The sequence below is a fragment of the Staurois parvus genome, unplaced genomic scaffold (assembly GCF_062004578.1).
Source record: "Staurois parvus isolate SC_StPar_1 unplaced genomic scaffold, SC_StPar_1.0 ptg000347l, whole genome shotgun sequence".
Classification (NCBI taxonomy): domain Eukaryota; kingdom Metazoa; phylum Chordata; class Amphibia; order Anura; family Ranidae; genus Staurois; species Staurois parvus.
Window position 1 is genome coordinate 9,165,051 of NW_028318143.1, and position 24,979 is coordinate 9,190,029.

The window sequence follows — 24,979 nt, forward strand, 5'->3', positions numbered from 1 at the left end:
TCAGGCATGCATACAAGCACGTGGGGGCATACAAACTACTGAGTACCATTCTGAGTTGCTGCAATGAAATTTGAGCAAAATGGATTAGTCTGCTGTATCATTTTTTCACTTTGATTTTCGGGGTGTCTTTGAATTCAGTCCTCTGTAGGATGATCATTTTCATTTCTATTAAACAATGGGGCATCCTTACATTCCTAACACCTTACACAGTCCATATCAGTATAGATATCCAGCATGATATTTTTCCCCATTGAGATCTGATGTGTTTTCAAAGTGTCCCTTTAATTCTTTTGAGCAGTGTATTATAATGAGTCAAGAACTGCATACCATAAGTGAACACCTTTTAGTACCTGCCCTTTGGGAGTTATAATACACCAGTCCTATATCAAAGGTTCCACAAAGGACTAAAATTATTAGATTTCAAAAAAACATTTATTAAACAAACTCCCACGAAAATCCCAAATTTTGAATAAATTGATTTACGGATGTATTTATAAAATATTTTGCAGAGCTATTCATCCTGTGAAACTGCATGTACATTCACTATCTGCAAATGGGGGCAAAAATGTAATGTTATTAGGCTATTTTGTCTCTCAACTGTTTTTCATTCACACAGAATAGAGTGAATCAGGAAAATAAAGCATTGTTGGCACTAGAGGGAGCTAACAAACATAGTAAATAAGTATTTTCTAAAATCATCAGCTCCATCTAGTGGCCATAATATGGTATTTTCCTGATTCACTACACTCAACATGAATGAAAAACATTAAATTTGGATAGAAAATATTAGTTTTTGCCCCCAAATGCACAGAACTAATGTACATGCAGTTTGAAAGGATGAAAAGTCTGCACATTTTTTTTTTTTTTATAAATGTACCCTTAAGTGAAGAGTTTTAGCAAAAGAATGCACTTATTGCCCTGTAAAGATATGTATACTTTATCTCGTTAGTTAATCATACTGTTTATTAAACTTTTCTCATGAAAGTAGAAATGTCCCACTGTACTGGCAGATAACGTTTAGCGGTAAAACCGACTCTGTCATGTCATATAATCACATATTTCTTGGTTCTTTACATAACGGCAAATGTTGCCATTACAACCAAACATTTCATTTCCTCTAACTGCATCTGAAAGGTCCATTTCCCTGTTTGAATCGGATTTGTTTCCGTAACAGAGAGGTGGAACGCGATACCTTTTCATTAACATAGGAAAATAATTTCCTTTTTCAAGACAGCGCAGAAACCTAACTGGGAGTTTGCAGTGAGCTCATTACTTGCCATATGGCGGATTTGACGCTTTACATTTTCAGCATAAACTTTACAGAAATATGCCTAAAATTCCGGTTTTGTTGTTTTTCCACAGAGAGGTTGAAAATGTGTTTAAATCTAACTAAATAGAAAAGTTTTCTTTCTTGAAACAGAATCCGAATGGAATGTAAACCTAACTGGTCAAGAACATAGCTTAATGCTGAACTCCAGGCAACCGGATAAATGCACCATTAAAATACATACATAAAATACATACAAGAGCTGTTCTACCTTCCAGAAATGTACACAGCACACTCTTGTCTAGCAGACAGTTCAGTAACACTGACAGGTCTTATCCCAGCACCCCCCCCCCCAAAGCTTGCAATTGGATAGTGAAAGGAGATGCAACAGACTGATAACCGCATCTCTCTGTCACTCCGCTCTCTCCTACTATCAGTACGCTCCACTGCAGCACAGCTGGTTAGTTCTATGTGCTGCTTCTCCTTCACCCCATCTGAGCTTTGATAACTACAAAAAGTCAAAATGATGTATTTACACTCCTAATTTTGTAAAAAAGAAATACATTTAAAGCCTACGTTTAGGTAAATTTTTTTAAATCAGCACAAGGGATGGTATTTACATTTAAAGCAGTAGTCCAGGGTAGAACTAAGTTTAACCACTTCAAGTCCGGACACTTTCACCCCCTTCCTGTCCAATTTTCAGGTTTCCGTGCTATCACACTTTTAATGACAATTGTGCGGTCATGCAACACTGTACCCATATGAATTTTTTTGCATTTTTTTGAGACTGATAAAACTTTATTTTGGTGGTATTTATTCACCATTGGGATTTTTTTTTTTTGGCTAAATAAATGAAAAAGTCCAAACATTTTGAAAAAAAAGTGTTTTTCTTATAAAATTTTGCAAATAAATAATCTTTTTTCATAAATCTTGGCCAAAATGTATTCCGTTATCTTTTTAGTAAAAAAAAAAAACAAACAAATTAGTTTATAACCAAAAATTATAATTTTTCAACCTTTTTTTTACATTTGTACTTTTTTTTATATTATTATTTATGTTTTTGTGGGATTTTTAACATACTGTCACCCTAGCATTACAGTGTCACCATAGTGTAGTGACATTACAGTATCACCATAGTGACACTGTACTACTTGTGGGGGGTGATGAAGATTTGTTTTTCTTTTTTTACACTGATTGCTTTTACACCTGTAAAGGCTGTAAAACAATCATTTCTCTTTCTCTCTGACTGCATTCTTGCAGCCATTGAAAAATAATGTGAGAGCTGTGATTGGTCACTGCTTGTCACATGGTACAAGGCTGTTGTGAATAGCCTTGTACCACGTGACCTCTGTGATCTATCACAGATTTCACTAATAGTAAGCAATGATGTCAGGAAGTGACATCTTGCTTGCTACTATTCATGTGATCACTGATTGGCCAATCAGTGATCACATGATCGGGACCTCACACAGGTCTTGTACAGCAATCGGTGTTCCGCTGTGTCCTCCGGACACAGTGGGCACCTGATCATGGTGCCTCACGCTCCCAGGGAGCGCGCACAGGCAGTGAATGCGGGGGCCGTTTATAAATGTCAACCTGCTTCGGCACTCCTCCCATCCGACCGTTTATGTACATGGGCCAGACGGGAAGTGGTTAATATTGCTACCACACCATCCCCCCTTCTAACACCTATACTAACTACCACCTAGAAGGAAGATACTTATACTTACCTATTCTCAGAGCACCTCGGTCCAGTGACATGATTGGCTCCCAATGGCAGCATCAGGGAAGAGGAGGGACAGCCGATAACAGATGCCCCATAGTAAGCCTATTGGTGACGTCAACGCCCAGGCATTCCATCTGTTATCAGCAATCTCTCCACTGGGGAGAACATGTGACGAGAACAGAGCACCCTCACAATAGGTAAATATAAGCATCATGCTTCTACAGGGTAGTTATTATAGCAGGTAGTAGGTGGGTGGGAGCAGGTTTAAGCATAGTTAGTTCTAGACTGGAATTCCACTTTACAATGTTACTAAACCCACAACAGTAAAATCAGTTTGTATATTGAGTAAATCATGCTTGTTATACTCACTGTGGAACCTAATTGTGTAAAAATGCTATTTGATCCTGACTTCTCTGATCCTCCCCTTCTTCCAGTGTCCTCCTGTTATCTCTTGATAGGACATATCGCGTGGAGACACTCTGCACATGCTCACTTTTGTGTGTATTGCTAGAGAAGTTTTTTTTTTCTTGGGAGAGTGCATGTGATCAGCACAGGCAATCAGCGCTGTACAGACAGAGGTGAGGGGTTCTGCATCCTCCTAGAGCAAAATTAAAACTCCTCCTACAAGCGTTAACCAGTGCTCGGCTGGACACTGACAGAAGTCACAAGACTGCTCTAACTGCTGATAAAAAAGGTATTTAGAAATTTATATTTACTAAACAAATTGCACTTCCATGTTCTGTGTACTGTGGGAGACCAGATATAGTAAATACAGGGTCCTGGGTTTAGTTACACTTTAATGAGAATTGTTTGTTTTGCCTGTGGATGCTCTCTTAGTTGAAGTCTTCTATCCTCTGACCCATACCCCCCCAAGAGGTAATCTGCTGGTGCTGTGGGGGTTTATACGAGCCAATGGACCTGTCATATAAACTCATAGAGAGCTGACTATGCCCGCCTTTGCCAGCCCCTCCTCCATTCACAAAAGCTGTACTATAGCTTCCATCTATGAAAAGCAATTTATGAATGGTGAACCTTTCATTCATCTGCCCATCCTCCATTCATACAGCACTTTTCTTTGTGGGGAGCTATGAAAGCTGGAAACAGTTGAGTGTTTTGTGTTTGACACTATAGCATACCTTCACTGGTGTATCCTATCCTGTCTAAAGTAGATTATTCAAGTGCTGATTATAGGTACATCATTTCTGTAAGATGGCAAAGACTAGGGCTTTTGGTTCATCCAATCATTGACATGTCTAGCAGTTCCTCATTCTCAAGATCTGCCTAGAACTGGCAAAACATAAAACACAAACTGGGGGTGAAGAGCACTATGAGCTGTGAGGAGAATGGATTCCAGGCCATGATGTTATCCGTGGCCCAAATTATGGCAAGTGGTGGGGAGACCAAGTAACATTGCTTGGATAGATAATAGAAGCCCTAGGCAGTTAACCTATGTATTCTGAAGGAAATGACACACCTATAATCCGCCCTAGTATGTTTTAGTCTTATGGCAGGTTTCCAGCCTCAACACCATTAGCCCACCATATATTCCTATCGAAACTTTATTATTGTGTGCTGCCTCAATGGCAAGTAGGACCGTGTGTGTGTTGGGGTTGGGGCTTGAGAAGATGTTCTAGCTTTGAGACTACTAGGAACAGCTAAAGCTTTGCTCAATCCAAACATCCGAGCCTTTGGGCAGAGTGGAGGTGAACCCCCTTCTAGTGTCTTCACTATCTTGCTAAAGAGCTATCGTTACATAACAGCATTGCAATTATTTAAGCATGAAATCAGCTATGGTGAGTGGTGGTTTCATGCTTAAATGTTCATTGCTCATTGGATGAGTTTTTCTCATACTGGCATCCCAACTATTCTGAGTGCTAATGGGGCCCTTCACCTCAGCCTGGAGTGGTACCAAGAACTTATAGCATCACAATTATAAGCTGGACTCGGAGCAGCGCCATTACAATACATAAAGATGTAAGTTCACTGTTTGAGTGCCTTGCTTTTGGTAAGGGTCAGGTCATCCCTGAATGCCCTCTAAGATATCTTCCCCTAGTCTTAACCACCCGTCCAGCAGTGATTAGATGTTTGTAGAGCAGATCACCTAAATAATTTATTTAGAGCCAATGTGCAGGAAAAATGTTTGCAATTAACCAGGTTGGGGTTCTTCTTGAGAAAGCCTGTAAACTAATGAGAAACAGTGCTTTCCAACAAAAATGAGCACCTTGGGATATCCTGCCCTGGACCAGAAGACAGCTTATTGTGAGCATGCCCTGTAAGTACCCATGAGTCCTAGGTAAGAAAACTTTATGATCCAATGTTTTACACAAACAAATAATAAAGTAACACCTTCTGCACTACATGATACTTGAATATTTCAGGATTGGTGAAGGCATAATCAACCAAGTAGGCAATGGCTTTACTTTCTATGAAGAATGACTGACTGCTTATTGATTAGGGATTACTGACCTTTCGACATTGCTCTTTACCTAATTAGACAAAGACTTTCACACTTCTGCATTCCTGAAATTCACATGTCATCCAGAATATTTTCCAAAAGAAAAAAAACCCATTCTAGGATAATTCTGGTGAACTAGGAAGGAAATTATAGTTCTGCAGAAGTAGGGTGTTGCAGACTATTATGCCATGTAAGAGGCATCAAATAATGCAAAAAGCTTGGATTTCTACTAATTCTGAAACCTACAATGAGGAGGAGACACGTTTCAGAAAAAGCAGTATTTGTACAATGGTTGTATTTCCTTGCTTCTCTAATGTAGGGAAATTTGAAAAGACTCTTACTTGAAGTAACAATTATGACTGAAGTCCTTATTCCCGAGTAATTCACCCCAATGACACTTCTAAACTCTGATCCCTATTTATAAAGTCCAAAAGCTGCCATATACAGAGGGCTGAATGAGAAAAAAATCAATTGATTCCCCTAAGTACAACAGCTGGCTCCACTGTCTTATTTAGGCAGCCGCAGATCCCAAACTGTTTATTGCTGCTGAACAGTGAGTTCATCCGATAAGAGCAAGGAATTATTTGTAGTTCTTGTAACTCTCTATATATAAATATGTGGGTTTCAGAACCATTTTTGGAATTGTATAAAGCCTGAAGAAGAGATCTTTAGTGACTTAAGTTACTCAATAAAGGGTATCACTTAAACTCCAAATTCTGCATAGCTCAGCAGATAAAAACTACAGTGCTACAAACCTGTCATCCAATCGGACCCAGAGATCGTTGAACTGCCGTCGGCGTTGGTTTCTGTGGTGCTTCCGATGCCATTTGTTGTGTTTCCCAAATTCTTCCAGCTGGCTAATACTGTCTGGTTGAAGGAGGTGGGGAGGAAGCATCTCGTCATCTAAGTCTTCAGGTGAGGATGACGTGGATGGAACATGATCAAAGTACTTCAGAGATGGTTCGTCTGTCTCCAGCTTGTCTTCTGGGATTGGGCCTTTCCTGGTGTGGAAAATAAAATTAACGGTAAAGTGATTCAATATGCAAAGCTTTTGAATACCTTTAGAAACCATTGCTACTGTGCTTGTTAAAAATGTTTGCCTAATGTTGCCATGTTAGTCCCCACAGCCACTGGGGAAGAGGCAAGTACTCTTATTGTATGTCTACTCTCCCCATTGCGGGCAGTCACGTAGGGAGGTTTATGGCCAAGCTGTTCTTTCATGATGTGCCTGATTTTACTGTCGTTTGTGAGTACAATACCTATTTTTATTTCTTATTAAACATTTTTAAGGTAATGCACTAGGCCGGTGCACCCTCTGTTTGTTTTTTCTCCATTCAGTACATTTGGATTTCCCTGGTCGTTTGAGGGCAGCAAGGTGTACATATTCCAGGACATTCATGATGTGGTCCTAGCCTACACTGAGCCCATCCCCAAGCACAGGAGCATTTGTGTTTGCCTGTTCCAGTAAGTGGGCAGAGACTCTTTTTCCACCCATGTCCCCACAGCCATTTACCCTCACTCAAAGGGAATGGTGGGCTGGAAGCATGGCTGCCTATGATGTCACAGGATGACTATGCTTGACTACAGAAACTCTGTGCATCAGCACAGTGTTCCTTTAGTCATATTAAAGGGGCTCACATGACGATCTTGCAAGGCTCCCACAGAAATTGAATCCTTTAGTTAGCCTTATCAGCTGCAAGAAGGAAATAAGACATGCTGGAAGTAACGATAAATATTTGTAGACAATCCATAATGCAGTATATATGCAAAGTATAGCAACTCAGACTCCACATGGTGAGAGGAGGCATCTTACTCATTCGTAGGGTTTAGACACTTTAAGATTGCCAGTGATTTTCCATAATTCAACTTGTGTAGCGACAAATACAATTTCTATAATATACAATATAGGCTACAAATCTCTTACCACCTTTATCAGACGGAACACATTAGATGGTCTGACACATATTTCCCTGCACATTACTAGATAATTTAGTAAGATCATACTGGCTGTTTGCTCAATTGCAGAAATGTATTTCAAAAATAGAATTTGATCTCAGGAAGAATTTGGCTGGATGCAGTCCAGGACTTGTCTAATGCAAGGCACCAGGTAGCCAGGAAACCTTAGCAGAGTCTATCTGGGTCCTAAAGTTAAGTCTTTCTTATTGCTTTTAGTGGAAGCCCATGATCTCTGGATCTTAAAAAGTGTCAGCTGGCTCCTAGATTGGAAGGACTCATTTCTAAATTTTTCTTTACAATATATTAGACAGTTCCCCCCCAGATACTTCATCAATGAGGTCCATCATATTAGAATTATAGTTTTTTTAAATTTATTTCCAGCTAAAATTCTTATAGATACTGTAGATAGATAAAAAGTTAAAAGAACTTTTAGCAGGTTTTTTTTATGCCCGTGTTCCTGTTGAGGAGATTTGCTTTGTATTTGACTTTGTGACCAATGTCACTTGGACAGAAAGTGATGGGAATTCCAAAATTTTAAAGTCACTGGACAATTGTCTACCCCGAGAACAGCTTTAATCGCTTGCCCACCACCCTTTAGCAGAAATACTGGTACAGGGCTATGAAAAATTACACACACATATATATATATATATATATATATATATACAGTTGCAAGAAAAAGTATGTGAACCCCTTGGGATTACATGGAGTTTTGCATGAATTGGGCATAAAATGTGCTCTGAACGTCATCTAAGTCACAACAATAGAAGAACACAGTCTGCTGAACATAATACTACACAAACATTAGATGTTGCCATGGTTTAATTGCACATAACATGTAAACATTCACAGTGCAGGGAGGAAAAAGTATGTGAACCTTTGGACTTAATAACTGGTTGACCCTCCTTTGGCAGCAATAACCTTAACCAAACGTTTCCTGTAGTTGCAGATCAGACCTGCGCAACGATCTGGAGTAATTTTGGACCACTCCTCTTCACAAAACTGTTTCAGTGTAGCAATATTCTTGGGATGTCTGGTGTGAATCGCTCTCTTAAGGTCATGCCACAGCATTTCAATCGGGTTGAGGTCAGGACTCTGACTGGGCCACTCCAGAAGGCGTATTCTGTGCTGTTGCAGCCATTGTTTTGTTGAATTACTTGTATGCTTTGGGTCATTGTCCTGTTGCATCACCCATCCTCTGCGGAGCTTCAGTTGGTGGACAGATGGTTGTACGTTTTCCTGCAAAATGTCTTGATAAACTCTGGAATTCATTTTCCCATCAATGACAACAATCTTTCCAGGCCCTGAGGCAGCAAAGTAGCCCCAAACCATGATGCTCCCTCCGCCATGTTTTACAGTGGGGATGAGGTTTTGATGTTGGTGTTCTGTGCCTTTTTTTCTCCACACATAGTGTTCTGTGTTCTTCCCAAACAACTCAATCTTGGTTTCATCTGTCCACAGTATATTTTGCCAGTAGTGCTGTGGAACATCCAGGTGCTCTTTTGCAAACTTCAAACGTGCTGCAATATTCTTTTTGGACAGCAATGGCTTCCTCCGTGGTGTCCTCCCATGTACTCCATTCTTGTTTAATGTTTTCCTTATTGTAGATGTGTCAACAAAAATGTTAGCATGTGCCAGAGATTTCTGTAGGTCTTTAGCTGACACTCTGGGATTCTTCTTTACCTCATGCAGCATTCTGCGCTGTGCTCTTGCAGTCATTTTTACAGGACGACCACACCTATGGAGAATAGCAACAGTGCTAAACTTTCTCCATTTGTAGACAGTCTGTCTTACCGTGGACACATGAACATCAAGGCTTTTGGAAATACTTTTGTAACCCTTTCCAGCTTCATACAAGTCAACAATTCTTGATCGTAGGTCTTCTGGGAGCTCTTTTCTGCAAGGCATGGTTCACATCAGACAGTGCTTCTTGAAACCAGTAAACCCAAAACAGGTGTGTGTTTTTTAAGGGCAGGACAGCTGTCAGCAACACATCCAATATCATCACACTGATTGGAGTCAAGGTTGGCTCACTCCTGGCTCCAATTAGCTCTGGGAGAAGTCATTAAGCTAGGGCCTCACATACTTTTTCCTCCCTGCACTGTGAATGTTTACATGTTATGTGCAATTAAACCATAGCGACATCTAATGTTTGTGTAGTATTATGTTCAGCAGACTGTGTTCTTCTATTGTTGTGACTTAGATGACGTTCAGAGCACATTTTATGCCCAATTCATGCAAAACTCCACGTAATCCCAAGGGGTTCACATACTTTTTCTTGCAACTATATATACACATACATGATTTTGACATTCCAGGTAGGGGGTGTGTGCATGCCCTACCTGCACCGCCATTGGCAGCCTCAGCTGTCAATCACCGGGTCCAGGTCGGTGATTCCCCGCTGGCACCCAGCGATCACCGAGTATCATTGATGGGGGAGAGGTCTATATGTAAACAATACAGATATCTCCCCTGTCAGCTCCTGCACACTACTTTGTATTGCTCTGCATAGCAGAGCAATACAAAGCTATGTGCTTACACAGTAAAACACATACACAGGACACAGTAAAACAGCACACAGCACATAGTTAACCCTTTGATCTCCCCAGATGTTAACCCCTTCCTGCCCAATGTCATTAGTACAGTGTCAGTGCTTTTTATTAGCACTGATCACTGTATTAGTATCACTGGGGATGTCAATGACAGTCAGTCAGTTCCCCCCCAGTGTCAGAATGTCCACCGCAGTCCCGTAGTCCCGCTATAAGTCGCTGATTGCCACCGTTACTAGTATAAAAAAAATTCCAGTATATATGCCGCCATTTGTAGACGCTACAAATTTTTTACATTTTTTGCTGGACATATTTTATAGCAAAAAGTCAAAAATATAGTTTTTTTCTCAAAATTGTTGGTCTTTTGTTGTTTATAGCGCAACAAATAAAAAACGCAGAGGTGATCAAATACCACCAAAAGAAATCTCCATTTGTGGGAAAAAAAGGACATAAATTTAATTTGGGTGCAGAGTTGCATGACCGCGCAATTGTCAGTTAAAGTAGCACAGCGCCGTATTGCAAAAAATGGCCTGGTCAGGAAGGGGGGTAAATCCTCTGGAGGACAAGTGGTTAAGTGGTTATTGTCACAGCTTTTTTTGGTGGTGTTTTCTCTTGCCAGCTTTTCAGTGCTGCCCTACATGAACTTTGGATAGTCTTTCACTCTGAAACTTGTCAAGAACAGACTCTTAGACTGGCCATACACTATACAATTTTCCTGAGATTTGTACTTTAGATTTACCAAAAACCATATAATATGGGGTTAAACCTAAACAACGCTTTCAATTGTATCTACTTAGGCAGGCCCTTGCACTACATAGTTGAAGATAAATCTAAAGGAAATTGGGCAGAAAACTGTAATAACATTGTATAGTGTAGGCTGGCTATACACTATACAATTTCCTTGCAATGTTCTGTCAAATATCTGCCCAGTTTCCTTTAGATTTACCTTCAACTATGTAGTGCAAGGGCCTGCCTAATTGTAGAGAATTGAAAATGTTGTTTACGTTTGACCTCATATTATATGACTTTTGGTAAATCTAAAGCAAAATTCTCTGTACGCTGTTTTAGTTTGTTGCATACAGTTCATTTTTGACTGGTACAAACATTCTTGTTTGCAGTTATGACTTTTGTAAATATGTCCTGAAAATCAATAATGGTGTGGCTTTATTCTTTCCAGCCTAAGCAGTTTAGGTGTAGTTATATGGGCAAGGATCTATTCTTCAAGATACAGTATATTATATGCAAAATGTATGCCTAAGCTTCGCATTGATTATAATATGTATTAAAATTAAAGTGCATCTACCAGATGGTGAAACCTAAAAAAAATATCAATATGAATTACTTGCCCCTATACAGCAGATGATGTCAGATTCATAATAAAATGACTATGGCTCTGGAGGTATAGGTTACAGTAAAAATGAAAATACTGATCATATTATTGTACCATATGTCAAGTTTGAAAAGCCTCTTACCATAATTATAGAGCACAGATCAATCTTTCTTGCACTTACAATCTTAAGAAACTTAAAACATAATATCTGACATGAATAGTTTACCCCTGTCTGAACACCTTTAATCTTGTGTCTAATTCAAACCTGCTGTGGCTCTATTTATAATTCTACTCCGAGAGTATTCTTGTACTATGTCTGTGTTGGAGGAATTAACACCCATAGCTTAGACTCACTACGACTGCCAATTCGGGCCTTTTCAGGATTTACATTTATGTATCCCTCATGATAAAAATAATATTTAAAATTGTATATGGGAAAAAAGGCCATGTGCTGTGCTTTGTAAGAGACTAACATGAACAAAAATACTTTGGAAAATGGTTAGCCTTCAATGCAAACTGGCAGACCATACTAGGACAGGCCTCTATATAGGATTGATGGGTAAGAAATCCATCCTTTCCTATTTAAACCCACCAGCGTCGTCCCGAGGGGGGTGCGCATTGGGTGTGGATTGGAGAGCATAATGGATCGGACTCCATTATGCTCAATTCGCAAATCCGAACCATCCTGCGGGGATCCTCGGCATGCAACCTATATGGGGTGACACCGGACCCGCTCCATGAAAAGGTAAGTTGGAAAGAAAGCCGACGATCCCCGCAGAATGGGATCGGATCTGCGGATTGGGGAGCATAATGGATCGGAGTCTGATCCATTATCCTCAATCTGCAGATCCGATCCATTCTGCGGCAATCGTCAGAGGGGGTGTCACCAAATGTTATTGCACCGGGTGACACCAACCTTAGGGACGCCCGAGACCCACTACAGCTTTTCTTTCTTCATGCAAATGAAGAACAATTGCAACATGATGACATAATAGTTCTGTGTATATAGGGAGAAAAGTATTTAATCTCAGGTCGCCTAAGACGTCATGGGGCCACTCAAAGAAGTTGGAGAAGTGGTTTAACCTTAAACAGCATTAAACTGCACTCTTTAATGCCAAAGTGGTAAGGAAATGGAACTCAGTGGCTAAATGGTTAGCACTGGCAGTACTAGGATCGCTGGTTCAAATCCCAACCACGGCACCACCTGCCTGGAGTTTGCATATTCTCCCTGTGCCTGCATGGGTTTCCTGCGGGTACTCCGGTTTCCTCTCACACTCCAAAGATATGCTGATAGGTGAATTGGCTCCTGTCTAAATTGGCCCTTGTATGTGTATGTGTGAATGTAAGTTAGGGACCTTAGATTGTACGCCCCTTGAGGGTTAGGGATTGATGTGAATGTACAATATATGTATGTGTAAATTGACATCGCAATATAAGTACCTGAAATAAATAAATAACTCCTATTTCCACAATCGATGGTGTCAGCGGGAAGTGTTAATAATTTTCAAATAACAACACTTAGATGGGCATCTTAGAGAATGCAATATACAGGGATAAGGGAAATTGTACTGACATAAACACACACAGGTAGATTTGGAAGGACTGGCGTCTTTATTCAATCTTATCAATTATATAACTACGTATACTGTGTAAAGAGCTATGTATTAAAGGTACAATCCAGTAAAACATAAACCTTTACATACATATAGACAGCAAATCCTACCTGCTTGAATTTTCACATAAGCATTGCTTTATGACACCAATACATCTAATTTATTTTTTGCCGGCGATCTGACAACTAAAAATTCCTAAACACACCCAGTGCGTATACTTGTGAAATCTCCAGATTTTGTCCAAAGACTGTCTATTCAAAAAGATTATTGGGTCTTCGGGCCACCAGGTGTTCCCTCTGGCTTAGGTAAAGAGTTGCCACCCAGGTGCTAAGTCAGGAGGGCGCAGCAAGTTTGCTCGAAACTTTTCGCAAAAGTGGAATTATACTTCAAGATGCTCACACATACTGTATATACTAAAAAACAGCTCAAAGATTTATTTGTACATGGTGCACCAGACAAAGCTCTGAACAGTGGCTGCTAATCACATTACACTTAGCCTTGGTTCACACTGATGCAGTGCAGAATTCACAGCGTTTTCTGTGCGAATTCCACTCCGCATCATAATCGCACCTCGTTCATGCGAACCGCTGCGGGTGTGTATGCTAAGTTACCAACACCCCCCAAAATCGGTCTGCAAACAGCGGTGCGATGTGCAGAATCAGATCGCATAGGTGTGAATACCCATGCGATCCGATTGTAGTGCGGACCAAAAAAAGGATCCTGCACCTTTTTGGTGCGGGTGCGGTGCGATTAGAGTAATACAAAATGTATGGCTCCAATCACAATCACATCTGATGTTCGGTTCCTGTGCGAATCACATGCGATGTAATGAAAAGCATATATGTGAACCCGGGCTTATAGTGTTCATTCAACAAAGTGTTAAAAGTCTCCAGTTTAAGTGCAGAGATATGTTCACACTGTATAGGAATCTTAATAGTAACAATTACCAGAAAACGGTCACGGCTGGAAGACAATATCCGAGTAAACATAATGCTCAGCATAGACAGCTTCCACTTCACACACATATACAAACGGCTTTAGAATCAGGAGGAGTGAAAGATTTATTTACATGACTGACGACAGAGATCTGGGAAGACGGTAAAAATTACTTTAAGAATGACATCAATTTGCAAAAATGTTTCTACGTGACAAGTTAGGATACAGGTCTGAAAAATGTAAGGCTGGAGAAATGGACAGCTTGCTTAATATCCAGAAATTAAAGCCTGACATTATATCATGCATATGATATATACTTTTTATCACCTGGAAATGTAGCACCCAAAAAAAAATAATAAAAAAAAAACACAAAGCATAACAAGAAGATAAGCAAAAAAGAGAATGTAATGGGTGGACTACACTGGGGCTCTTGTTTGGGTAGGGTTTGCCCTTTTTTTGTCCACTGTTGGGACTTCTGCCTTTTTTACTATACGAATACGGCCAAGCTTGGGTTTCATCATTGAATTTTGATGATTGGTTACTGCAGCCTTGCACAATTGGAACGACCATTGGTTTGGCTTTCTGCTATCTATCTGACCAGAGGTACTCTTGGACTGATGGTTCCCTAATAGGACCAGAGGTACTGTCAGGAATGGACTGGCCAGCAATGGTGGGACTCACCTGCCTTTTGATCTGCAGTACCAGGGCTGGCCAGCGGGTGCTCCCAGCAATCAGAGACTCAACTTTGCAGCCAGCTAACACCTGGAACTGATTATGCTGGGGTATCTGTCCTGCATCCTGCATCCTGTATCCTGTTCCTGCTCTCTGTTCCTGTCTGATTCTCTGCTGACCCTGTTCTGATCCCTGGCTTGTGACCCTGACCATCCCTCTGCCTGACCCTCTGTACTACGCTGCTTGCTACCTGCTGAACCTGGCCTGTGACCCCGACCATTCTCCGCTTGCTCCCCCTGTACCTACCTGCCCTATTGATATTGACCCGGCCTGCCTGACGACGCTTGCTTGTTTGTACTGTTATCTGTGGGTGGTTGGTTTGGTTTGTTTGCACTGTATTATGTTTTAGTATTGCACTGCGTTTATGGTTGTATTGTTAGTGTTAATAAATTACATTGTTTATCACATATCTGAAGTCTGCGTTTCCCTGCGTCAGTCACACATCTCTGGTCACACCTGGGAGCCCTGACATTACACCAAGGCCAATCCTGACCAGAAGTGGCTGCACAGGGAAGCCATCTTGGCTTGTTGATGGGAAGGATGGATCTGGATGAGGTTGTGTATTTATATCTGCTAGTGCTTGATGACAGAGAGTATGCTTATCAGACTCTGAAGGAGTATCCCCGGGATGAACTGCTAGAATGTATACGGCTCGCTCATGTTCTAGTAGATCAGGGCACAGATTTCTCTATGGTGCAGCCATTGATTCAGGTTTGTGTTGAGTTGGTTTCATCTGGTTCCCCCGAATGCAGGGATGAATTTTTGCCACCATTTAGTGCAAACCAGGTAGAGTCCCTGGTGTGGTTATTAGAGGATGATGTGGGTTACTTTCTGGAGCGTTATTCCACATGTTCACCACAGACACTAAGAGATTGTATAAACGCAGTGCAGTCATTGACCAGACAGGCTTTGTGTAAGCTCAGCTTTGTTCAACCCCTACTGCAGACATGGACAGACTTGTTGCACCCAGCCTCAGTCAGCTTACAAAGACCCAGTCCTGCTTCTAACTCTACTCCTGTATTCCCAACAGCTCCTCCAGTTACAGCCCAGTATACTTGGCTATCTACCGCATGTCAGTACCCTGTTCCCACTCGCTGCACCTATCCTGCCTTTAACCCTGTAAAAAAGCCCTCTGTAGCAACTGCTCCCCCTTCTGTTCCATCCTCCAGTTCTTCTCTGTCTCCAGCTGCTCCATTCGTTTGCAGACCTGCGTTTACTTGCAGTGCTCCAGTAGTTAAAACCAGAAAAAAATGAAAATTCTTTCCAACCAATACCATCCTGCCAGTATCCAAACCGGTGAACCTGCCGTCCGTGACTCGGCCTGAAGCCTCTACTCGGCCTGATGCCTCTACTCGGCCGGATGCCTCTCTTCGGCCTGAAGCCTCTACTCGGCCTGAAGCCTCTACTCAGCCGGACGCCGGCATTCAGCCTGATGCCTCTACCCAGCATGATGAACTGATCCAGCCTGACGATCCTATTAGGCCAGTTGACTCGATGCCCGCTGTTGATCCAGATGATCCGGTACCTGATCCGGTGCCCGCTGTCGTGCCAATTGACTCAGAGCCCGCTGTCGTACCTGGTGACTCGGTGCCCACTGCCTTGCCAGATGACGCGGTGCCCGCTGGCGAGCCAAATGACCTGATGCCTGGTGACCCAGTGCCCGCTGTCATACCTGGTGACCTGATGCCCGCTGTCGAGCCAGACGATCCAATGCCTGGTGACCCGGTGCCCGCTGTCAAGCCAGACAATCCGGTACCTGATGACCCGGTGCCCACTGTCGTGCCTGTTGACTCGGAGCCCACTGCCTTGCCAGATGACGCGGTGCTCGCTGTCGAGCCAAATGACTTGATGCCTGGTGACCCGTTGCCCGCTGTCCAGTCAGACGATCCAATGTCTGACCCAGTGCCCGCGGTCATACCAGTTGACTCGGAGCCCACTGCCTTGCCAGATGACGCGGTGCCCGCGGTCGAGCCAAATGACCTGATGCATGGTGACCCGATGCCCGCTGTCCAGCCAGACGATCCAATGTCTGACCCAGTGCCAGCGGTCATGCCAGTTGACTCGGAGCCCACTGTCGTGCCTGGTGACTCGGCGCCCGCCGCTCCGCCTGAGGGCCCGAGACCTGTCGCTCCACCTGGGGGTCCGGCGCCCGCCGCTCCGCCTGAGGGCCCGAGACCTGTCGCTCCATCTGGGGGTCCGGCGCCCGCCGCTCCGCCTGGGGGCCCGAGACCTGTCGCTCCGCCTGAGGGCCCGAGACCTGTCGCTCCGCCTGGGGGTCCGGCGCCCGCCGCTCCGCCTGAGGGCCCGAGACCTGTCGCTCCGCCTGGGGGTCCGGCGCCCACCGCTCCGCCTGAAGGCCCGAGACCTGTCGCTCCACCTGGGGGTCCGGCGCCCGCCGCTCCGCCTGAGGGCCCGAGACCTGTCGCTCCACCTGGGGGTCCGGCGCCCGCAGCTCCGCCTGAGGGCCCGAGACCTGTCGCTGCGCCTGGGGGTCCGGCGCCCGCCGCTCCGCCTGAGGGCCCGAGACCTGTCGCTCCGCCTGGGGGTCCGGCGCCCGCCGCTCCGCCTGAGGGCCCGAGACCTGTCGCTCCGCCTTGGGGTCCGGCGCCCGCCGCCCCGCCTGGGGGCCCGATGCCCGTCGCCCCGCCTGGGGGCCCGATGCCGGTCGCCCCGCCTGGGGGCCCGATGCCTGTCGCCCCGCCTGGGGGCCCGATGCCTGTCGCCCCGCCTGGGGGCCCGAAGCCTGTCGCCCCGCCTGGGGGCCCGAAGCCCGTCGCCCCGCCTGGGGGCCCGATGCCCGTCGCCCCGCCTGGGGGCCCGCCGCTCCGCCTGGGGGCCCGATGCCCGTCGCCCCGCCTGGGGGCCCGATGCCCGTCGCCCCGCCTGGGGGCCCGATGCCCGTCGCCCCGCCTGGGGGCCCGATGCCCGTCGCCCCGCCTGGGGGCCCGATGCCCGTCGCCCCGCCTGGGGGCCCGGCGCCCGCCGCTCCGCCTGGGGGCCCGATGCCCGCCGCCCCGCCCGGGGGCCCGGTGCCCGTTGCCCCGCCCGGGGGCCCGGTGCCCGTTGCCCCGGCCGGGGGCCCGGTGCCTGTTGCCCCGGCCGGGGGCCCGGTGCCTGCTGCTCCGCCCGGGGGCCTGGTGCCTGCTGCTCCGCCCGGGGGCCTGGTGCCTGCTGCTCCGCCTGGTGGCCCGCTGCCTGCTGCTTCGCCTGGTAATCCGATGTGCCTCTGCCCGGAGTCCTACCCGATGTGCCTCTGCCCGATGTGCCTCTGCCCGGAGTCCTGCCCGATGTGCCTCTGCCCGGAGTCCTGCCCGATGTGCCTCTGCCCGATGTGCCTCTGCCCGATGTGCCTCTGCCCGATGTGCCTCTGCCCGGAGTCCTGCCCGATGTGCCTCTGCCCGGAGTCCTGCCCGATGTGCCTCTGCCCGGAGTCCTGCCCGATGTGCCTCTGCCCGAAGTCCTGCCCGATGTGCCTCTGCCCGGAGTCCTGCCCGATGTGCCTCTGCCCGGAGTCCTGCCCGATGTGCCTCTGCCCGGAGTCCTGCCCGATGTGCCTCTGCCCGGAGTCCAGCCCGATGTGCCTCTGCCCGGAGTCCAGCCCGATGTGCCTCTGCCCGGAGTCCAGCCCGGTGTGCCGCTGCCCGGAGTCCTGCCCGGTGTGCCAGTCTTTGATATCCCGCCAGTTACCAGACCCAGGCGGTGGAACATTTTACCCAGCTAGGACTGTTTGGAGCGTCCTGAGGCCGCTCCTTGAGGGGGGGGTACTGTCAGGAATGGACTGGCCAGCAATGGTGGGACTCACCTGCCTTTTGATCTGCAGTACCAGGGCTGGCCAGCGGGTGCTCCCAGCAATCAGAGACTCAACTTTGCAGCCAGCTAACACCTGGAACTGATTATGCTGGGGTATTTAAGGGATGGCCAGACCCACAGACTCTGCCTTGGTGTGTGTTTGTCCTGGGCCCTGTATCTGTCCTGCATCCTGTATCCTGTTCCTGCTCTCTGTTCCTGTCTGATTCTCTGCTGACCCTGTTCTGATCCCTGGCTTGTGACCCTGACCATCCCTCTGCCTGACCCTCTGTACTACGCTGCTTGCTACCTGCTGAACCTGGCCTGTGACCCCGACCATTCTCCGCTTGCTCCCCCTGTACCTACCTGCCCTATTGATATTGACCCGGCCTGCCTGACGACGCTTGCTTGTTTGTACTGTTATCTGTGGGTGGTTGGTTTGGTTTGTTTGCACTGTATTATGTTTTAGTATTGCACTGCGTTTATAGTTGTATTGTTAGTGTTAATAAATTACATTGTTTATCACATATCTGAAGTCTGCGTTTCCCTGCGTCAGTCACACATCTCTGGTCACACCTGGGAGCCCTGACAGGTACTCTTGGACTGATGGTTCCCTAATAGGACCAGAGGTACTCTTGGACTGATGGTTCCCTAATAGGACCAGAGGTACTCTTGGACTGATGGTTCCCTAATAGGACCAGAGGTACTCTTGGACTGATGGTTCCCTAATAGGGCCAGAGGTACTCTTGGACTGATGGTTCCCTAATAGGGCCAGAGGTACTCTTGGACTGATGGTTCCCTAATAGGGCCAGAGGTACTCTTGGACTGATGGTTCCCTAATAGGACCAGAGGTACTCTTGGACTGGTGGTTTCCTCCCCGGTGTCCGCTGAATAAAGCTTTCTTGTATTTTCCACCAAAATTGATCTTCATCTACATCAGGTGTTACTATTGTACAGAGCATTATCATCGGCACTGTTATTTTGTTTTTCCTAAATTTCCTGAAGAAGTGGGTCTTATCCCATGAAACCCATCAGATTTCTGGATCAATTATCCATTTTTCTAATTCAACTCTATGGAAATACATTTGCCTTATGAAGATCCACATATTTAAGTTTCGATGGGGCTCTTAGACTCTTGCTCGTGATGCTTTTGCTCGTGATGCCGTCCCGGGCCAGAGCCTTTCCCCCCCTTGTTGCTATTTATAGATTCTTATTTTGTTTTTGCTACTTTACTATGTATGTGCCTATTTTGGCTGATCAAATTGTCCTTCTTACCACTTGTGTGGTTTTTTTATACAAATTACAATAAAACATGTTCTATTTTATCTAGTGTTTTCATGACGTGCATCTTTATATTTTCATATGGCATGGTGCCCTGAAAAGCCCCATTAGTTTTTCTAATAAGGGTGTGGAACCTATAAAACTACTACACAAGGACAGGTGAGATTAAATGTCTGTCCAGCTCCCGTCCTATACTTTATATAACGATATGTAAAAATATATGTTAAAATGACTTTTTTATATGTTGAAAAAATCTGAAGAATATATTCAAAATGCATTGGGAACACTACACATTCTATTCCAAATCAAAACATGAAGAAAAATATATCAAATTTGTGTTGATACGTTGCACGTTTACTGCACGTTTACTGGTGTGTTTACTGGTGTGTTTGGGGTCGTTGTCTTGTTGGAACACCCATTTCAAGGACATTTCCTCTTCAGCATAAGGCAGCATGACCTCTTCAAGTATTCTGATGTATTCAAACTGATCCATGATCCCTGGTATGCGATAAATAGGCCCAACACCGTAGAATGAGAAACATCCCCATATCATGATGCTTGCGCAACCATGCTTCACTGTCTTCACAGTGTACTGTGGCTTGAATTCAGTGTTTGGGGGTCGTCTGACAAACTGTCTCCGGCCACTAGACCCAAAAAGAACAATCTTACTTTCATCAGTCCACAAAATGTTGCGCCATTTCTCTTTAGGCCAGTCAATGTGCTCTTTGGCAAAGTGTAACCTCTTCAGCACATGTCTTTTTTTCAACAGTAGGACTTTGCGGGGGCTTCTTGCAGATAGCTTGGCTTCACATAGGCGTCTTCTAATTGTAACAGTCCTCACAGGTAACTTTACACCTTCTTTGATCTTCCTGGATATGATTGTTGGCTGAGTCCTTGCCATTTTGGCTATTCCTCTATCCATTCGAATGGTAGTTTTTCACTTTCTTCCACGTCTTTCAGGTTTTGGTTGCCAATTTAAAGCATTTGCGATCATTTTAGCTGAGCAGCCTATCATTTTCTGCACTTCTTTATATGTTTTCCCCTCTCCAATCAACTTTTTACTCAAAGTACGCTGTTCTTCTGAACAATGTCTGGAACAACCCATTTTCCTCAGAATTTCAGAGAGAAATGTACTAACCAGCATGTACAACATTTGCTGCCTTCCTTCCTTAAATAAGGGCAATCATTGCCACCTGTTTTTCAAAGAATGAATGACCTCACTAATAGAACTCCACACTGCTATTATTTTGAACATGCCCCTTTCAATTAGTGATTCAATTACACAGAATCAGCAGCATACATGTCATGACTGTTGGGTCTGTTGGATTTCTATTACTCTACTACACCTGCTAGTAAATTATTTGCCATGTAGAAATATCATTTCTACCAAAAACAGTGATTGATCAGGTTAGTGATGTCTGACTGCTATTATTTTGAACACAACTGTATGTATATATATATATATATATATATATATATATATATATATATATATATATATATATATATATATATATAGAGAGAGAGAGAGAGAGAGAGAGTTATTTTTAAATTATATCCAATACGGCCCAAAATGTAGTATTTCAAATATATGTCAATATTTTTGGGAACAATATTTTTTAAATATATTTAAAATATTTTTCTTCCATGTGGGTGATAGGGAACAAGTGCTAGTAAATGCCATCCGGCTCACCCTCCCTGGTACAAAACTCCCTGCCACTGTGCCGTCTGACAGGTGCAGTGGTGTAGAGGAAGTGCATTTGCACTGAGGGTAGAGTGTACATATGGGCACCTTCACACTCAGTGTATGCCCCAGATTTATGTACCTGTTTGTAAGAGGCACATGAATCTGTTGTCCACACTGACAGTTGTCATGTGGAAGCACGTTGGAATTCTAAGGAGTGTCCTAGATGCTCTTTATGAATTATCTGGTCAATATAAATATATATATTTTTAATAAAAAAAATACTCATTAAAATTTTGGCAGAAAAGGATCAAATGAAGCTGACAGTTGGAGATTTTGGGCCACACACCTTTTTCAACAAATAAACATGCTGGGTAAGTAAATCCTATTACCAGAAAATGATGCTAGTGACTAGTGGAACTAAATGGCTCCAGCTTGAGCAGAGTCTCCTGGGCAGCACAGCTGGCAATCATTGTTCTGCTTAATAAACCTGTGTCTCACTGTTTGGAGGATCTTGGCTGATTGGATGGTGATTGACAGCTCCCACTCCATATAGGTTGTGCTGCAGCTGTAAAAAATGCGATCCAGATGAAGGGCTGTCAATGGCTGGTGAGTGTTAAAAATACAACAGTGGGAAAGACTTCAGTATACTGTAAATTGCTCAATGGATGAACCTTGCTAAGCGCTTTCTGACGCTAAACCGGTAACACAATACAATGCAAATAGGATTAAGAAGGAAAATCTTTTTTTTTTGTGATAATGCAGTTTCTGTGTTTGGTCACCATGCTGTACACTTCTGGAAGTTGATGTGTGATCCATGAAATTGTAAAAAAAAAACATTTTTTCTATATATTGTCATTTATTCGTTGTTTGCTAATCAGTAGGGATGAGTGAAGTTGAGAGTTTTCGCTTTGCCAAAATGTTAGCAGAAATCAGGACATTAAGGTGGTATAGGTGATGTAGCGCTGCTATCTGAAAAAAAGCTCATCTATAACAATAATATGAGTAAATAATAACTAAATAAATATGTAACAAAGTATTTATTTATTATTTACTCATAATATTGTTATTATTGTTATAGATTATAGATATAGATTGTTATAGATTGCAGACTCCACCTCCGCAACATCGCCAAAATCCGCACGTTCCTAACCCCAGAAACCACTAAACAGCTCATCCACTCCCTCATCATATCACGACTCGACTACTGCAACTCCCTCCTCACTGGCCTGCCTCGCCGCTGGCTATCCCCGCTTCAGTCGATCCTGAATACGGCTGCCAGACTCATTCACCTTTCCAACCGCTCCATCTCCGCCACCCCCCTCTGCCAATCCCTCCACTGGCTTCCGATTGCACAACGGATCAAATTCAAAATCCTAACACTGACGTACAAAGCCGTCCACCATACTGCCCCGTACTACATCTCTGACCTAATATCCAAGTACCGCCCAGCACGCACACTCCGCTCCTCACAAGACCTCCTTCTCTCTAGTTCCCTGGTCTCCTCCTCCCATGCCCGCCTCCAGGACTACTCCAGGGTGTCACCCATCCTCTGGAACTCCCTGCCCCAAGCCATCAGATTATCACCTACTCTCCTCTCCTTTAGGTGCACCCTGAAAACCCATCTCTTCAGGGAAGCCTACCCCACCCCCTGCTAACTTGCCGACCTCCTCCACTCTTCCTACCACTCCATCCCCCACAGCTATCTCCTCCTGTGCCACCATCCCCTCCCTCCTAGATTGTAAGCTCGAAAGAGCAGGGCCCTCGATCCCCTCATGTTTTGCATTGTATTGGTATTGTTCTGTCACATGTTCTGTCCCCCTTTGTAATGTACAGCGCTGAGCGAACTATTGGCGCTTTATAAATACTGTATAATAATAAAATAATAATAATTGATGAGCTTTTTTTCAGATAGCAGCGCTACATCACCTATACCACCTTATTGCACATTTAGGAACACATATTGATGTCAGCTGCAGCAATTATTTATTGTTAGTCACAGCACATTGCTAATTTATATTTAACACGTTATATTATTTAGTTGGCGCAGGAATTTTGGTATCATAGAAATCAGGACATTTTAGTGAAATTCCAACATTTTGGGTAAAAATATTAGTGTCAAAAGGAAAATTAAAGTGTTTTTTTTTTTTTTTTTTTTTTTTTTTTAAAGCATATCAAAACCATAAAACTAAAATTTTATATACTGCAGCTTACTAGTCCTTTGTTTCATCATATGTGTTTTGAGATATTTCTTTCAGCACATGCCCAATGCATTGACAGTAAATAAACGCAACACATTTAAAAAAATATCAATAAAAACCAGCGCAAACCCACATAATCAATTGCATTACTCAACTTATTAACCACTTGCCTACCGGGCACTTATACCCCCTTCCTTACCAGGCCAATTTTCAGCTTTCAGCGCTGCCGCACTTTGATTGACAATTGCGCGGTCATGCAACATTGTACCCATATGAAATTTTGATCATTTTTTTCTCACAAATAGAGCTTTCTTTTGGTGGTATTTAATCGCCACTGGGCGCTTTACTTTTTGCGCTATAAATTAAAAAAAGTGCAAAAAATTTGAAAAAAAAAAAAAGTTTATTTGTTTCTTTTATAAAATTTTTCAAACAGGTATTTTTTCTCCTTCACTGATTTGCGTTGATGAGGCGGCACTGATGGGCACTGATAGGCGGCACTGATGGGCACTGATAGGCAGCACTAAAGGGCACTGATAGGCAGTACTAATGAGGTGGCACGGATAGGCGGCACTGATAGACAGCACTAATTAGGGGTCACGGATAGGCGGCACTGATATGCAGCACTGATAGGCGGCACTGATGATGGGTACTGATAGACGGCACTGACTGGCATCACTTCTGGGCACTGACTGGCGGCACTGACTGGCACAACCCCTGGGCACTGACTGGTGGCACTGACTGGCAGCACTGGTGGGTGGCACTGGTGGGTGGCACTGGTGGACAGCACTGGTGGGTGGGCACAGGTGGGTGGCACTGGTGGGCACAGGTGGGTGGCACTGGTGGGTGGGCACAGGTGGGTGGCACTGCTGGGCACATGTAGGTGGCACTTCTGGGCACAGGTAGGTGGCACTGCAGAGTGGCACAGGTGGGGGCACTGCTGGGCACAGGTGGGGGCACTGCTGGGAACGGGTGGGCGGGGCTAGTGGGTGCACTGCTGATCGGAACTTGCGGGGGTCACTGCTGGGCACCGATCATCAGGGCACTGATCATCAGTGCCCTGATGATCGGTGCCAATCCCCGCTCTGACAACTGCCGGTTCTCGGCAGTACTTTCCTCACGATCTGACAGTGTGAGGAAAGTGCAGCCGAGAACCGGCACTTGCATTTTCCTGTGATCAGCGTGTCATTGGACACCGCTGATCACGTGGTAAAAGGCCGGTGGGATCGGCCTTTCACCACATCACGTGATCAGCTGTGTCCGTAGGACACAGCGATCACGGAGATCGCCGGGTGCGCGCACCCTGGGGCGCGCAGGAGAGCGCGTTCTGGGAGGACGTCATATGACGTCCACTCAGAACTGGCCGGCCGCGGTGAAGCCGTCTTTCGGCTATGCGCGGTCGGCAAGTGGTTAAACAAACTTAAAAACTGTGACAAAAAAACCACTTTTGTGTTAGTAAAAATTTA

At 44.7% G+C, this 24,979-nt stretch overlaps 1 protein-coding gene across 1 annotated transcript in view; it reads right to left on the bottom strand.

The window, feature by feature from the left end:
• Positions 1-24,979, bottom strand: part of TRABD2B (TraB domain containing 2B) — a 434,033-nt gene that overhangs the window by 44,018 nt on the left and 365,036 nt on the right. Inside the window, exon 6 of the mRNA XM_089684441.1 lies at positions 6,204-6,449. Within this exon, the coding sequence (XP_089540567.1) occupies positions 6,204-6,449 (246 nt within the window). The remainder of the gene's footprint in view (positions 1-6,203; positions 6,450-24,979) is intronic.